Source organism: Sander lucioperca, chromosome 11 (assembly GCF_008315115.2).
Source record: "Sander lucioperca isolate FBNREF2018 chromosome 11, SLUC_FBN_1.2, whole genome shotgun sequence".
Lineage (NCBI taxonomy): Eukaryota > Metazoa > Chordata > Actinopteri > Perciformes > Percidae > Sander > Sander lucioperca.
This window is the reverse complement of record NC_050183.1, coordinates 13,225,752-13,241,837: the sequence shown is the minus strand read 5'-3', so window position 1 is coordinate 13,241,837 and position 16,086 is coordinate 13,225,752. Positions and strand designations below refer to the sequence as shown.

General features: G+C 38.0%; 1 protein-coding gene across 1 annotated transcript in view; it reads left to right on the top strand.

Moving 5' to 3' along the window:
- LOC116053034 (E3 ubiquitin-protein ligase rnf213-alpha-like) overlaps window positions 1-16,086 on the top strand; it is a 67,678-nt gene that overhangs the window by 3,282 nt on the left and 48,310 nt on the right. Inside the window, exons 3-20 of the mRNA XM_036007228.1 lie at window positions 38-156; window positions 3,509-4,209; window positions 4,417-4,858; window positions 6,128-6,324; window positions 6,565-6,714; window positions 7,063-7,259; window positions 7,894-8,165; window positions 8,264-8,517; window positions 9,262-9,468; window positions 11,228-11,408; window positions 12,058-12,113; window positions 12,237-12,396; window positions 12,818-12,952; window positions 13,156-13,254; window positions 13,361-13,483; window positions 14,300-14,489; window positions 14,727-14,900; window positions 15,777-15,929. Coding sequence (XP_035863121.1) covers window positions 38-156; window positions 3,509-4,209; window positions 4,417-4,858; window positions 6,128-6,324; window positions 6,565-6,714; window positions 7,063-7,259; window positions 7,894-8,165; window positions 8,264-8,517; window positions 9,262-9,468; window positions 11,228-11,408; window positions 12,058-12,113; window positions 12,237-12,396; window positions 12,818-12,952; window positions 13,156-13,254; window positions 13,361-13,483; window positions 14,300-14,489; window positions 14,727-14,900; window positions 15,777-15,929 — 3,810 coding nt within the window. The remainder of the gene's footprint in view (window positions 1-37; window positions 157-3,508; window positions 4,210-4,416; window positions 4,859-6,127; window positions 6,325-6,564; window positions 6,715-7,062; window positions 7,260-7,893; window positions 8,166-8,263; window positions 8,518-9,261; window positions 9,469-11,227; window positions 11,409-12,057; window positions 12,114-12,236; window positions 12,397-12,817; window positions 12,953-13,155; window positions 13,255-13,360; window positions 13,484-14,299; window positions 14,490-14,726; window positions 14,901-15,776; window positions 15,930-16,086) is intronic.

Here is a 16,086-nt window from a genome sequence, read left to right as displayed (position 1 = left end):
TATCTAAAAATATGTCACATGACATTCTGTTACCCAGATGTGGCCACGTCAGCATATCAACCCTCAGTCACTGCTGAGGAGAGGAACCAAAAGGAGGATCAAGACCAGGTTCCAAAAGGTGTTAAAGAAGAACAAGAAAACACTACACCGATAAAGGTGAAAAGGCTAAGTAACAGTTATTGTATTGTCATAGCTTTCTTGCTCATCAAAAATGTATTAAGCCATGAATTCACTGACACAAGCAACCTTTACTTCATTTTGCTTAGGCTACAACATTGTTGTGTCTGATAGTTTACACCAACATTATCTAGGGCGGTAAACAAGCTCATCAAAATGGGGCACAGGTTTCTGCTATGGCAGGAATGTGTTTATACAGTAATCACATGGAAAACACCTTTCAATATGATGCAGTCTAGTACAACACCACAAATCAACTACAATCTCAGTCACAAAAATATAGCACACCTTTCTGACAGTAAACAAAAACTGAACATCATACATTTTGCAAAGGTGTGTGGCCCTGCTACTAAGCAGGACCACAAAAGGGCCGGTCAGTGAAGTGAACCACTGGTATGAAGTTAACAGTTTAACAATTTTTTTAGACAGTGTTTTAACATTTTCACATAGTTATGGAAATATGGCATTGTTTTTGTATTTTTATTAATATTTTTTAACATGTTTTTTCCTGACATGGATGTTTTCCATTTTATATTGCTGGGTGGTATTTTTTAAGGTTCTGGCAGTTTCACTGTATTTTCTTTCTTTTGCTTGACTGGGGCTTTATATGGGTTTATAATGGCTTATTCTACTGTCAGGAGTACATAGAATATCACAAAAACATTTTAATGTCATCATGTTTACTAAAAGCTTTGATTACTAAAGGGTTTGCTTGGCTCCACAACATTATACAATAACGTTAATATGAAGGAGAATCCATGAAACAGTTACAGAATCTAAACTATTTTTATTGTGCAAACTGCAAAGTAGTAAAATAAACTTAAATCGAATTAATACACATACAAACAACTTTAACATTGATTTCCTTTCAAAACTAGGGTGACCAGACGTCCCCGGTTTCCGGGGACAGTCCCCGGTTTCGGTGACCTGTCCCCGGCTGGAGATGTCCCCGGAAATGTCCCCGGTTTTCACTGTGACTGACAGTCCCGAAATTGGAATGAAATAGTCGTGCACCCTACACGCACAGGCTCAAGACAGCCAGAGCAAGCCTCAGAGCTCAGAGATGTTCTAGAACGCCCATTTTACGATGCTAAAATTACTGTTTATTTACATGGAGTCTGATGGGCGAACGCAATTTCGCCGACTTTTTATATTTAAAAAAGGATCTAACTCTTTAACAAAAAGATCGACCTCCTTAGAAATCCTTTCCATAATGTTGTCAGACACTTAGAATATTAATCTGAGTCTGTCAGTGGCAAAACGAGCACTTTTTTTAACGTAAATACAAGCGGCACAATTGACGTCCTATTAACTTACATTATAGCTTGTTTCGCCTTTGCTGACTGCAGCGATCTCGTTTAATACTGGACCAATGTCAAATGAAAATATTTCCTCAATAGTTTTAATTGTATCTGATACTCAATGAGCTGTTGCAGAAACAAGCCCAGCGTGAAGCAATAAAGCAAAAGCTGTCAGATAAATGTAGTGCAGTAAACATTACAACATTTCCCTCTGAGGTGTAGTGGAGTACAAGTATGAAGTAGCAGCAGGGGCGATTCTAGGATCAGACCTTTAGGGGGGCTCAGCCCCTAATGAGAATGTGACACGGATATAATGCATGCAAAAGTGTTAATCTGCGACATGAAATTACCAACTTCTTCACAACCGCACTCCTGCTCTCCCTCTGACAGACAGAGACTCAGCCAAAGGGCCATAATTATAATGTATTCTCATGTAAACTATTTATGTCAACACAGACATTTCTGTTAGCCAATATATCCCACCATAATGTTTATTATATTGCCAGATTCCAGACAATCCCACTTACTTCTATATATATATATATATATATATATATATATATATATATATATATATATATATATATATATATATATATTTAAATCCCACTTACAAATATGAATATATATTTCTACTGGTATGCTTCCTAGTAACATTAATGCAAAAATATGAAGAAAAAATCTATTCAACCTGTGTGTGCATGGTTAAAATTCTGAAGTGCAAAATAGTTCAGGCTACAGCACAAATATTTCCATTCATAGATAAGAATAATCAAGTCTAACCTCTGAATTTCTTTTCGAAGTGCAGATTGATGCATTTAAATGTTAAAATAGACAACATTTTCTTACAGGGGAGCATGCCCATGTGACCCCCCCTGGGGCAGTGTCCCCGTTTTAAGTTTTACAAAGATAAAAACATTACCTTTTTGGAGGTATTTATGCTTCTGAGCTGAAAATGTCCCCGGATTTTGTCTCAGAATCTGGTCACCTTATTCAAAACAAAATAGTTGTAAGATAGTTGTATAAACACTACCTTGGCCACAGGTAAGTTAGGTTGTTGTAGAAAAGTGGGCGACTGAACGTAGCTCCGCTGTCAGCCTCCTTCGGTGTTTGAATAATGTTAGTAGGTTGTTCATCATTGCTCTGAACCGGTCTTTCTCCCGTCTTTCTCAACGGTCTGTAGCGGGACCGTAGGTGGATTGTTATTGCATTCATAATGTTGCTCCGCTGCATGCTTGAAGTGACATGTCTTTAACGTTAGCACAGCTGAGTAACATTAGCACGGCTGAGTAACATTAGCACGGCCGAGTAACGTTAGCGCAACCAAGTAACGTTAGAGCGACGGGCAACAACAGTGGCTAAATGATGTCCGATTTTTTAGAACCAAAAAACTTCGGAACACCAGACGGCTCCTCTCTTGAGCATACGTTGTTCTGGTGTATCTCTGGTCTTCCTTCATCCTCTAACTTTCTTCTCTGTTCTTGAATGTGCAGTAGTGACCGGAGCCTCTCCCAGCTTAACAGACTGTTATGCTACCTGGCTAGCTAGCAGCTATAATGTTACCCAACATGCCATCCGGCAGTGTAAATTTGTAAATGTAAATTTATTAGTGTTAGAAATTGTTTAAGTCACAAATTGTTGTGTGCTATGGTGTTTTATCCTTTTAAAGAGAGTTAGTTGTGGGTTATTAATTGTTGTGTTATAAAGTTACTACCATGAGTGAGAAGGGTATGCAGTTAACAGGGCTCCCGTTCTCAATTCACTCGCAGATTACTTCGGCTGTAGCGCTCTGCGGCAATGCGCTGGTATTACGTTATATGAAAAATTCATATCATACGGGAAATTAATACTGGTATACGGTATAAACCGGTATACCGCCCAGCACTACCATTTTATTAACTTGTGTTCTGGTGGTTTCGTGGCTTCACACATTAACCACTTGACTAATGAGGTAACTTCTGCCTCCAGAGGAAAAAGTTTATGAATCTAAAACTGATATCTGCTAAGCTAACTATTGAGATTCTTTTCAGGGGCAATCGGCTAGTGATGACTTAGAGGCAGCCAGAGATGGGGCTACACCACAGCACCCATCAAATAACACAGCCAGCCCAGCCCCACTGGAAAAAGGAGCCACACCCTCATGCCCCAACCAGACAGTTTCAGTTAATGAATCATTGACTACCAAGAACACACATGTCACAGAGACTTGTAAGGGGAAAGAGAGGCTTTCTGCAGCAGCTCATGGAAGTCACTCTCAATCATTCAGTAATGCATTTGATGCCCCTGGATCAAACCTGTCTGTTTCCACGCCACTGCACTCTCCTACACCTGCCAGTGATAAAAAAGCCCTGTTAGGTATTAGTAGAGAATACAGCCCTGAAGCAGTGCCGCCTGCTGCTGGGCTATTGTCTAACCCTGCATCATCTCTAACATCAACAAAAGAAACTGGCTCCACTGCACCTGAATCGCCTGCGCAAACACCTCAAGAATGTGATTCGGTGGCAAAGCAGTCTGCCTCTAACAAAGGTAAAGACAAGACAATCTCTAATGAAACACAAAATCTCTTTGGGAGGCCAGATGATAAAGCTACCTATTTAGACTCTTTTCAGGGGAAGCCGGCTAGTGATGACTCTGAGCCAGCCAGAAATAGCGTGACAACACAGGACCCATCAGATTACACTGCCAGCCCAGCCCCACTGGAAAAAGGAACCATACTCTCATTCCCCAACCAGACACTCTCAATGGGCAAATCACTCACTACCAAGAAGACAGAAGAAGTGACAGAGAATTGTAAGAAGGAAGAGAGGCCTTCTGCTGCAGAAGAAAGTAACTGTCAACCATGCAGTGAGGCAGCTCCTGGATCAAACCAGTCTGTTTCCACTCCACCACCCTTCTCTACACCTGCCAGTGATAAATCAGAATCAGAAAGGGCTTTACTGACAGAACAACAAACAGAGGCCCCATCAGATATGAATACAGAGGACAGCCATGAACCAGTGCAAATTCCTGCTGAAAAGCAAAGTGGCATTCATGCTGGGCTATTGTCTAACTCTGCATCATCTCCAACATCAACTAAAGAAACAGGCTCCATTGTACCTGAATCATCTGAGCAAACGTCTCAAGCATGGGATTCAGTGGCAAAGCAGCCTCTCTATGAACAAGATAAGGATAAGACAATCTCTCTTGAGACACAAAATCTCTCCGGGAAACCAGATGATAATGAAAAGCACACCAAAACTGAACAGCATACATTCGCTGAACAAAATGACAAGAAAGAAGACCAAGCAGCCATAGATGAGAGAGAAGCCCCAAATACAAGAAAACCAGAGTATTCTCTTGATCCATGTCCAGTTACTGAAGAAACCAGCCAAAACATTGAGGTAGTTATAGAGTTTAACCCTCAAACTGACTTATAACCTAAGTCATTAGCTTATAACATTCATTCAATCAATCAGTCAATCAATCAATCAATCAATCAATCATTATTTTCTTCGTTTTCTACAAAAATACTAAATGATAATAATGGTAGTAATAACATTTTAAATTTCATATTGACACTGATTTTCATTAGTCTGACATAACCATAGTGTTTTGGCAACAATCATGGATACAGGTTACTATAACTGTACATTATTAATCAACTGTCTATTTACCAACCATGTCCAGCTTTAAAGCTACAGTTGGTAACATTTATAAAAAATAACTTTTTGTCACTATATCCTGACAGTACTGCATGAATCCGATAATCTGTAAACAAATCACGTTCCTCTGCCTCTTTCTGGTGCTCCTAATGGCATAAGGAAAACAACCAATCAGAGCCAAGGAGTCTGTAATGCAGTGTCAATGACTGCTTGTGAACTCTGATCAAACTATCAAATTAGGCAGCGCTGTTCAAATATGAATCAATATTTTGTTACTGCATTGCCTATCTCTCGCATCAAATGTTTTCAGAAACATATTTTAGTGTACTATTTATCTGTGAAATGAAAAGGTCGGCCAGTGGGCGGTGCTTGGTTTTGGCTTGACCCTTGGCTTGAACAGTACACTAATATCTGAAATTTCTGAATTTCTGAGTCTAGAAATAGGCAATAACATAATCTTGATTCATATTTCACCAGTGCTGCCTGCCTGCTGTTTGAATTGCAGTTCACAAACAGTCATTAACACTGTATTAGAGACTTATTGGTTGTTTAATCTCGGGCGCGGTGGGAACATGGCTAAGTCTTTGGAAGTGAGTGACAGCATGGAAGTACACAGGCATATAACCGCTGCTTACTAACAAAAAAAGAGGTAAAAGTTAATTTCATATTTTCTTTATAAAATCAACAATACAATATCACAATATATAATCTTTCTTACTGTCAGGATATAGTGACAGTTTCAGCAAATATGACAAACCTTTAAAGTGGCTAATATTTCTTTGTCCAAGGCAAAGTAAATCACAAGTAACACAATTTAAAATAACAGAAGTAAAATGCGAGAATTGAGGTATGATAAGTCTACATTATAGAGGTGATTCTTTATGTCTGTCAATCAGATTCCTAGAGTATAGGACTTCAGGAACTTGATGTTTTTGCTATATATTGTACAATAGATTTGGTAATATCTTCATCATTTATTTACTCTTCAACCTTTTATTTTTTTCACAGGCTGTTGACACCAAATCAAATAAGAAAACAAACACACGCCTTGCAGAGAGACAGGAACAGCAGCCAAGAAACGGAACAGTCAGTGTCTCCAGGTCAGCAATGCCCTCCTGCCCTCTTGGTCAGAGTGATGAGAAGGCGGGTCTTCTAGTGGCAGCAAATATCTTAGGAACATCCCCTGAACACCATGCACCACAAACGTAAGTTTTGGGTTATAGGAAGTAGGTAAGTATTAATAGGTATTCATGTGATGTTCTGAGCAAAGCATCTTATATTAAAATAGAAAATGAATCTAATCACTGTTGTTTAGTCTGGTATTTCATACTATTTTTAAACCAGTAATGCCATCTGCTACAAAATATTGTGACATTGTATTGTTGATTTTATAAAGAAAATATGAAGTTACTGTAACTTGTATCTACTTGTTTCTCTTTTTTTAGTTTACCAAGCAGTGGATATATGTATGTGTACTTCCATGCTGTCACTTCAAAAGACTTTCATTTGGATCCAGAAAAGGATAAGATTTTCTTGAGGTCTGGAAAATTGTTTGGAGGTTGGGATAAACGTGGCCAGCAAATGTCCTTCTCTAGGTGTGGCTTCTTTAAAAACAACATATTATAAATTAAATTATACCAAAACAGCTGTTTTATCAATTCTCCACTGGTCTGGCTAAATTCTCCTCCCCTTTCGCTATCTTCGCTATCTATTTTGCATCGTCGCTGCATCCGGGGCTTAGCACCGCCCGTGGGATTTCATCCCCCTTAACCAGAATGTTAACTTGTGCAGCCAGACCATACTTTACTGTGCTGCGTCAGCTTTTAATTTTCTTCACCACTTAGCAACATAGTGACTATTATATAGTGGAATATTTGTTTTGAAATTATGGGTTTGTCACATCTTTGCCTGTCCCATCACTAATAATAATTTCTGTTTCACAGGCTTCTAGGGGACAAGAGATATCTTGTTGAAGGGCGAGTTATGATTCCCAAGAACATAATTCATGAGAGCATACCCTACAAATACGAAATTTGGAAGCACAGTGAAAAGCCCATTTTTGAGGCCATCTACCAGAAAGATGGAAATCAATATGTCAACAGGTGCCTGACAATCAAAGAAGATTTGTTAACATATGAAGGTAACCTGCATGTACTTCCCTAGGTTCAATAGCAACTTATATTTGTGTTTACAGACAAGAGCCTAACCGATAAATCAGCTGGGAAGATATTGGCCATTATTAGCTTTTTGTACACATAATGGTATTGGTATTGATTTTGACTCATAATTAACAAGAATTTGCAGTATACACATGCCTCAAACAGTTAGAAACAGTGTCTTTCATATATTGTCCACCAGAGAACACTGGTAAGTTTGTTTTAGGTAACCAAGGAGGACAACTTATACCTAGATCTAGGACAGCTGCTGATCTCCAAAGAATGATAGAAACATATTATCTGTTGCTTTTGGTGTCCCCGCCAGCATTTGTAACAAAATTTGGAACCAAGACACACTTGTGAGTCACTGATGGTGAAGCACGAATGAAGCACCTGGTGCCTCTTAGGTGATGCAAGTGACTTCAGTACTCTTCCTGAACAAATGCAAAGCTCCATTTCTCCTTACAGTATATGGTATATGGTTATAGTATGGTATATGTGTGATGGTTGTAAATGTTCCAACAAATTCAATTAAGGAGAAAGCAAAATAGAAACATGCAAAGACGCACAAAGTTTCACAATTCATTTTGTTGGAATTCATTCTGTTGGACTTTCAAGGGGAGTGGCACCAGTATGATGATATGATCCATCCTGAGCTGAAGAAGGGTATCTGGCCTTGGAGTTCTTCAACCAAAGACATCGTAATAAAAGGCAGAGACCTAGCTGGCAGAGTGATGCTGAGTATCATATTTGACCTTCTTACAACTTGGAATGAACCAAATGTGAACAACTTCTTTTTACTGCTAGGACAGTTTGTACACACATACAGCCATCCTGTACTTCATGATGGCATGGAAAGGCGTTGGGGATTACCATATGGTATTAATCAGGTAAATGTTGAGGGTTTTATTCTAGAACAGCACATGGTCCACACAATACATGTACGTATTAGACATTGGTTGTTACCTTCTTCCTTTACTTTTTCTAGGTGGAAATCCTGCTCAAACTTGTTCTGGAGGAAAACATCAACCACAAGCCCAGAATGCAGCAAGAAACAACAAAATGCCTCTCACCTTTTCATGCAGGAGTTGTTAGTTTGCTTATTTACAACAAGTATCTGAAAAACAACATGACAGATCAACTATCTAGTCTTTGTGATATTCTTTGCCTGCCTAAGATGCCACCACACCATTTCTCCTCTTTCTGGGAAGACTTTGTAAGCCCTTTAGCAGATACAAAGAGGTAACTGATGTTTTTAAACAGTGTTTAAGTGTGATTAAATTGGCATAAAATAACAATAATTACCAATAAAATATATATTCATAATGACAAACATAATTCAGAAATAAATAATAGAAAAGGAGACAAGAACAAACTATTAAAAGCTAAATGTTCCCAAACACCATCAGATTTAAATTTAATTAAAGACAATAGTGGTTCTCAGCCTGAGCACTTTATAGGCAAATTATCCTAAAGTTAATTCTGCTTTATTATTTGGCCTGGGAATAGTATCAGTCAGAGTACCCTGCCAATTGAACTAATACATAATCAAAATCCAACTTGACATCAGCTTCAAGTCTATTCATTAATATAGAGCAGTTATAAAGAAGTACTTGGTCACAAACAATACTTTACATTGAAACTAACAAATGAGACAGGAATAGAAGCCAAGGAAAAGACAAACAATAACAGGACAAAGCTACCTGACAGGGCCATCTAGTCACTACATATTGCACCTGTCATGTTCACACTAACAATACATATTTTTTCTTCTTGCTGAATGTTGCATCCAATAGGACTCTAAAATTCAGATCTGAACATATTTGACCTCATCTTCCAACAAGTACAGAGTAGAAATTAAACCTAAGGATGTTTATTATGATATAATTTGAAAAAAATCAACAACATCATCGGCTTTCAAATATTTAAAACTTTTTTCCCACTGTAAATATAATGAAACTAAACACTGACTTTTCACTGCTATAGTGTTGCAGATGTTGTTGAGATGCTTTGCAACAATGCTAGACAACAACATATTGACAAGTGGGTCTTGGTCATCCCTCTGATTCACCTACTAAGAGGACAAAGCAATCCTTTTGAGCCGGTTCCACCTGTCTTGAATCCCCAGTTTGACTCCTGGACAGTCTTGAGGGGGAGCAAAGGAACACAATTCAACAGAGGCGATTATGCTAGGTATGTAAATGTTTTTCTCCTGCAAATACTTTATCACACGCACAGAACTTTTTGAAATATCTGGAGAAACTTTGGTCACACTTTATTTCATTCACCCTAATTACAGTAAACACCATACACCACTGATGCTGTCTCCTGACCATTTTTATGGAAAACATGACCCTTTAATGATAGGGCAGTTTTGATCTTCTGTCTCTCAGCTAAAATCCCTCAGACTAACATAACTACAATCTTCAATCTAAAATATGTATTTCTCACAAAGTAACATTAGTAACGTTACAAACAGTAACGTTAATGTTACAAACGGGACAGCATAGTGGTGAATATTGTTACAGTTTCTGAAATAAATCACAAATAATACAAATACATGAATATCTGTGAGTTGTCACAGCATTACAGCATTAATAAAAGCAGAGGGTTAATGACTAAATGACATCTGCATTCCCACTGGATGAAATGTTCACAGTAGAAATAAAATACAGAGCAAGCTACCTAGGCTAGCCAGGTACTGTTACCGTTAGCTTAGTACCCAGCGAGGCTAGTTTCCGAACAGGCTAATTACTGAAATAAGTCTTTACCATTAATACCAAGGAACAGATGAATACGCTTAACATCGGCTAAACATTGCAACGTCATGAAATACAGAGAATCTGGTTATTGTGCTGCATGAACGTTATAGCAGTAGTATTACCATCAGCGATTGCTAAATAACAGTCTCAGAACATAATGTAAATTCTTCATAATTAATAATTAGTCTCTAAGTATAGTATATTTTAGATCTAATACGGCATGACATGCGGTTTCCAATTACAGCATAATTTAGGAATATGGTGTTCAATTAGGGTATAACCCTTTACTGTCTAATAAAGACCACATTATATCTAGTTTTGGTCTAATTTCATACAAATTATTGCATATTACATCTTATTAGTGTACCCTAAAATGAAGTTCAACCAAAACTTTTACAGTATTTAACAGAAACAATATTGCATATCACTTTAAAGGGGAACTATGCAGTTTTTTTAGCTTAATTCACCTCAACTGAACAGCTTCGGAGTCATTGGAATGGTTATATGACTTTTTTCGAGTTGAATGGTGGTCGTCTCACTTCTCCCTAGCGCCTGTGAGCAGAAAACCACCCTTGCAACTTTGGGCCGGCGAGCCACTGGCTTCAGCACAAGGAAGTATCGCGTGATATCAGGTCCTGCAATGTAACGAATTGCTTCACGGCACTGCACACATACGCCCATTCAGGAACCGGCTAACAAGGTAGCGATGGAGTTTTTCAAACTATCGCCATGGCTGAACCAGCTAAAAAGAAGCAGAAAGCTAGGAAAGCATTGTCGGAGGAACAGAGAAAGAGGAAACGGCAGACTGACTGAGCAAGGAGTCAGACACAAGTTAACATAGGAGCTGCCAAATATCTATTCTGAAGCTGTAGGGGGAGCTCTATAGAGAAACCAGCGAAGAAATGGCCAAAACTGCATAGCGCCTCTTTAATACCCAGAAATTCCAAACCAGGGGCGTTTTATCCTCGTTTTTTTCATAATACCAAACTCTATAATATATATTGCAAGGCAACCAGCAGAGAACCCAACAAAATCAGTGCTCTGGGTCAAGAAATAGGCATTTGTAGTTTGTATAATAGGCATTTTTTTTGATGACATCATGTCTTTGTTGGTTCCCACCCCTTATCCCCGGGGTGTCCTACATTTTTTTCCCCTCACCACATAGTCACCATTATCAACTCTGACTTTAGGATCATGAAAGACCATGCGTACCTGGTGAACATTGATCGGCTTCTTGTGCGCACTTGGATGCCTCTGCTGCATGTGGAGGATCTAACAAGCTTCATATCCTGTGTGCAAGTGGAGCTTCTAGACATTCTTCATTGCATACACTTCAGTGTGAAATCTGGAATAACTCACTCAGACTGCATGGTATGTATCCACAAAAGTTACTATTTTCTATATTTTTAACCATCAAACAACCCATCAAATGAAAATTGTAAAATATTTGAAAAAAGTTGCTCGTAGTGATGAACCTACTGAAAATTATCACCTGAATCGCAACTCCCATTGGCTTCACTGATCTTTACAATTAATTAAGCTCATAGTTAGCTGCATTTTTACTGCTTTGGTTTAATCTCATTGCTTTGTTTTTGGCGGGCAGTCTACTGTACACTACAGTACCTGCTCAGCACCAAACTTCAGACAAACGTGGAACATAGAGCATTTAGCTCCACTACTTTTAAAAAGACAAATATTTCCCCTTGAGGAGTTGGTAGAGACCCAAAAATAGAGCTAAATGCAAAGGCTAATATTCATCAGGTGTCAGAAACATGATTCCAGATGAATGATAATGTTGTTCTGTAACTGCTTGATGTGTAAATAAGCAAATATGCCGTATCAACCAGAAAGGTAATAATATATCAGTGTTGTGTTCACAACCTGTTTCTGCTGCCCCCAAGTGGCCATAAAAAAGCAGTTATTGCAGATTTATATAAAAGCTACCACTTGCTTGAATTACTTCATCACTGTTGAACTACTGTCTGTCTTCAAATTCTGTGTTCTGTTAATTGATTTACAGGCTTTGGAAAATTTGGCTTCTCAACTCATCAACAAAGAAAGCCATCGCAATAAACGGTAAAATAAAAACATGTACCTATCACTGTAATACAGTATATCTGTAGTAATGACTATGGATTTCAGTATTTATATTGCTAGCAATCTTTATGCACAACAATAATTAAAAAAATGTCCCCACAGCTTTGATGACAAATATGGAGAGTGCTGCCTGAAAACTGCAGTAAGGCTTCTCTGTTCTATCTGCCGCCACACAACAGATCCAGGCCTCTGTGATGTTCCTATTTACTTCCTTGATCTGGTCTGTCTGATTGCCAAGGCATACGACCACACAGATTCCCAGGTGAGACCCAACAGTCAATCTGTTGGACATGCCACACTTTTATGTCTCCATACCAAGCCATAGTCTTGCCTTGAAATGCCTGGAGCAGTTTACAGCAACAGCTTTATTCTTTTATTTTTCTATCTTGTATAGAGTAAAAAATTCAACTCAATGTGGAATATTAAATATTGTGAATAAGTTAATTGTTGTTTTTCCTCTATCAAACATTTGACCCGTTTTGTGAGATGCATCTACATTCGTGTTCCATGTGTTTGAAAAAAGTCTTATTTTGTTGTTTCTCGTAAAAGCAAGGTACACAGCAAAGCTAAAAAAAATCAGACTAGCTAAGTTTGTATGCTTAAATGCAAGCAGAATTTTTGTATTATGCAGAATAAAATGAAAACATATAGATATCCATAGTAACTTCTAACTGCTATTCCAGGCAAGAGAGAGAATTCATGAAGAGTCAATCGGTGAGACATTAGAAACAATGAGGGAATGGCGGAGAAATACCTTCAGAAACAAACTGCTTAATGACTGGAATGGTACGCAGTTTTCTGTACCCCGTGAAATTAAGGTAAGCAGAAATATGTGATAATGTATATCTTGTTCTCTGTTATGGTTTTACATTTAAATAGTATTAAGGCTGCCGTGTATAGATATGTGTAGATATGATGGGAATAGTAATATAAAAATTTTTTTCAGTGCGATAGAAATCTGATATTGTATAGTACTTGTGATGTAACTGAACTATTATAATCCATATTTCTCTCTTTCTAGGTATGGGACAAGTTACTCTCACTATCCTTCAGTCATAAGGAACATACTTTATTCTGGAAAACCACCTTCATGAAGGATTTTGAAGGAAAACTAAAACAAGTAAGACTGGATTTGTGTTTGTGTTTACAGATCTTGGATTCTGATATTTATATGCTTTACTTGTTCAATTGAGAAACAAAGATCAAGATGTCTGCTTGTGTGCTAGGAACACCCAGTGGATCAAATTGGAATATACTCTAACAAGATGGAAGAACTGAGCAAGACAAGTCCATCGTTATGCAGCACGATGGAGAAATGTGCATTGGAGGCAGTTGCGGCTATTTGTCAGGTATGATTTGGATAAGTGGTGAAAAGCAGTTCATCAATACTTTGTTTGATATAATATAATGTAAATATAATTTATTTATAAACATTTGTAACTTGTATGAAGCAGCAAGGATGGTGTAAACCATTTAAGGTGTTATAATAATAATTCTTTTAACAGCTTATAACTACTATTAAACACTGTAATTAGGAATACCTGTAATAAATGACTCCCACAGACACTTAATCTTGTAGAGGAAGAAAAAAAATATGGTCTCACGCACTGCTCTTGCAGTTAAAACATCAATTAAGGGGCGACCTCTAGCTCATCTGGGAGAGTGTATGCCCCATGTATGCTGTGTATGTCAGCTAGTGTAATTATTTTGGACCCACAATGCATTGTGATATACAGCTAAACTTTGTAAAATGTCAGAACAAGAAGTAACTGTAAAATTTTACTGTAGAAACTACAACAATTTGTTAAAGTGTAGTCTCAGTCCTTGCCAGCGGCCTGGGCTCGCATCCAACCCGAGGCCCTTTACTGCATGTCATCCCCCTCTTTCTCTTCTATTTCCTGTATTACTCCAGATGTTCTAAATAAAGGAAATAGCCCTAAAACAAACAAAAAAACAATTAAATTAGTACATCCCTTTTTTCTTTGAGATTTTGAGCTTTTCTCCAATGCACCTGCATGACAAATCCTGGATGTGCATGCTTTTTTCTCAATCTTCTTACCAAAACATGCGAGGACAACCAATTTCACTGGTGTAAATTTACAAGCGTGTGATGCCACTTGGAGTACTGCATGATTGAATTTTCCCTGTAATTTATTTCTGTTTAGGATCGCTCTGGCAGAGCTGTTTCAGCTCTATTTAAGAAACATGATATCACAAAGTTTGGGAAGCTGATGTCTGTTGTTGTGCTGAAGACATGGCCCACAGATGCGAGTGGAGATTACACTGAGGGCGAGGACTTGATATTTGAGTACCTTGTAAATTGGCCCATGGCCAAAACTCTTTTCCAAATGACAGGTAAATGCCTAAATGTAACATGATGTTAAGATAATGACTTAGGAATCTGCTCTTTACTAATGTCTAGCGTATGGTCACTCTCTTGCATAAATTGTGTGTGAGAAAGAAAATAGTAATGCCTAATTTATAAAGAAAGAAGGTAAAGGCTGGCTAGCATTGTGTTGTTAATTATTGTCTCATAGCAAAATGTTTTTGTAATCAACTGTTGTAGGTTATGTTTGCACGCTTGTTTTACAGGTGTAGGCGGTAGACTGATCAACAACTTGTCAGATGAAGCGCAAATCATGATGACATTGGCGAGTTCAGCATTCAAATCTGTGTCAGAGAAGTTCTTAAGTGGAGAGATCCGAATGAATACTTTAAACCAAATCCTCCAGAAAGAACGTGAATTTGTTGACTTGCTGAAGATAGGTGAGTAGGATCTGTCTTTTTCTGCTTAAATTCCTCTTCCTTTGGCTTCTCTTTGTTCTCCTGTTTGCTTTTACTTCTACTTTTTACTTCAAGTTGTACATTTGTACACCCTTTGGCTGAGCCTGAGATTGTATTGGAAATTCAAATTTCACAACACATTTATCCTGAAATGTTTATATGCTTATTAATTTCTGGGCTTTGGGAGGTATACTATGCAGTAGTCATGGCCATAAAGTACTTCTTGAAAGCAAAATTTAATTTTAACAACTGCAAAGTTTTCAGTAGGAATTACTCATTTTCTAACAAAGGTAATAATGATTAAAAACTCCCTACAACGACAGACTAACTGCTTTAAACCATGCCTGTCTGCACAAACCCCAGATTGGGAACTATTGCTTCTTAATCCTGCTCCTGCCCCCTCCTGGGGAATTTCTGACCGTGTTCTGCTCTTGCCTGTTCCTGTGTGTGTCGGGTCCCGCCCGCACCGCAAACATTAGATTGACAGTCAATAGATTGACCATTGATTTTGTGTCTTCTCCCCACCCACAGGGAAACTAGTTATTTTACTGTGTAGTGTTAATAAAGATATGCATACCTGTCAGTAATAAGTAGCGAAATTACGTTTTAGCACATAATTACATTCATAAAAGTGCAATAATTACAGGTATTCTAGTGCATTAAGGGAAAAGTGTCATTAATTAATTAATTTAACTTATTTTAGAACATGTTGGCTGTGGTTTGTTTTCTTCAGGTTGTTTTATTTAGTTTCATTTCCCTGTCTTTTAACACACTGTAACAGATCTCATGTTAGTCCCTGTATTGATTGGATTGAGCTTGAACAGTTGTAAGTCTACTTTTGTGTTTGTGTTCCTCTAGATGGCCTCTGCGATGATCGTCGTTGTAAAGATGACAGAAAAATGAGAACATTACTGAGACAAAGAAAAGAGGAAGCAGAAGCTGTCCATAGTGACAAGGAGCTGGTCAGGGGTCTTTTACAAATCTGCCAGGAACTTCCACAACATGTCAAAGGTAAGCAGCACTGGCACACAGAGCAAAAATATTGTTTAAGGTTTAAGTTAAGTCAAGTTAAGTTATGTTATGCATGTTTGTAATCCCAAAGGGGTTTGGTTGAAAAAGGTCAAAGAGTGCGAACCCCACTGCCAGGGGTCTGTTCTTGGACGCTCAT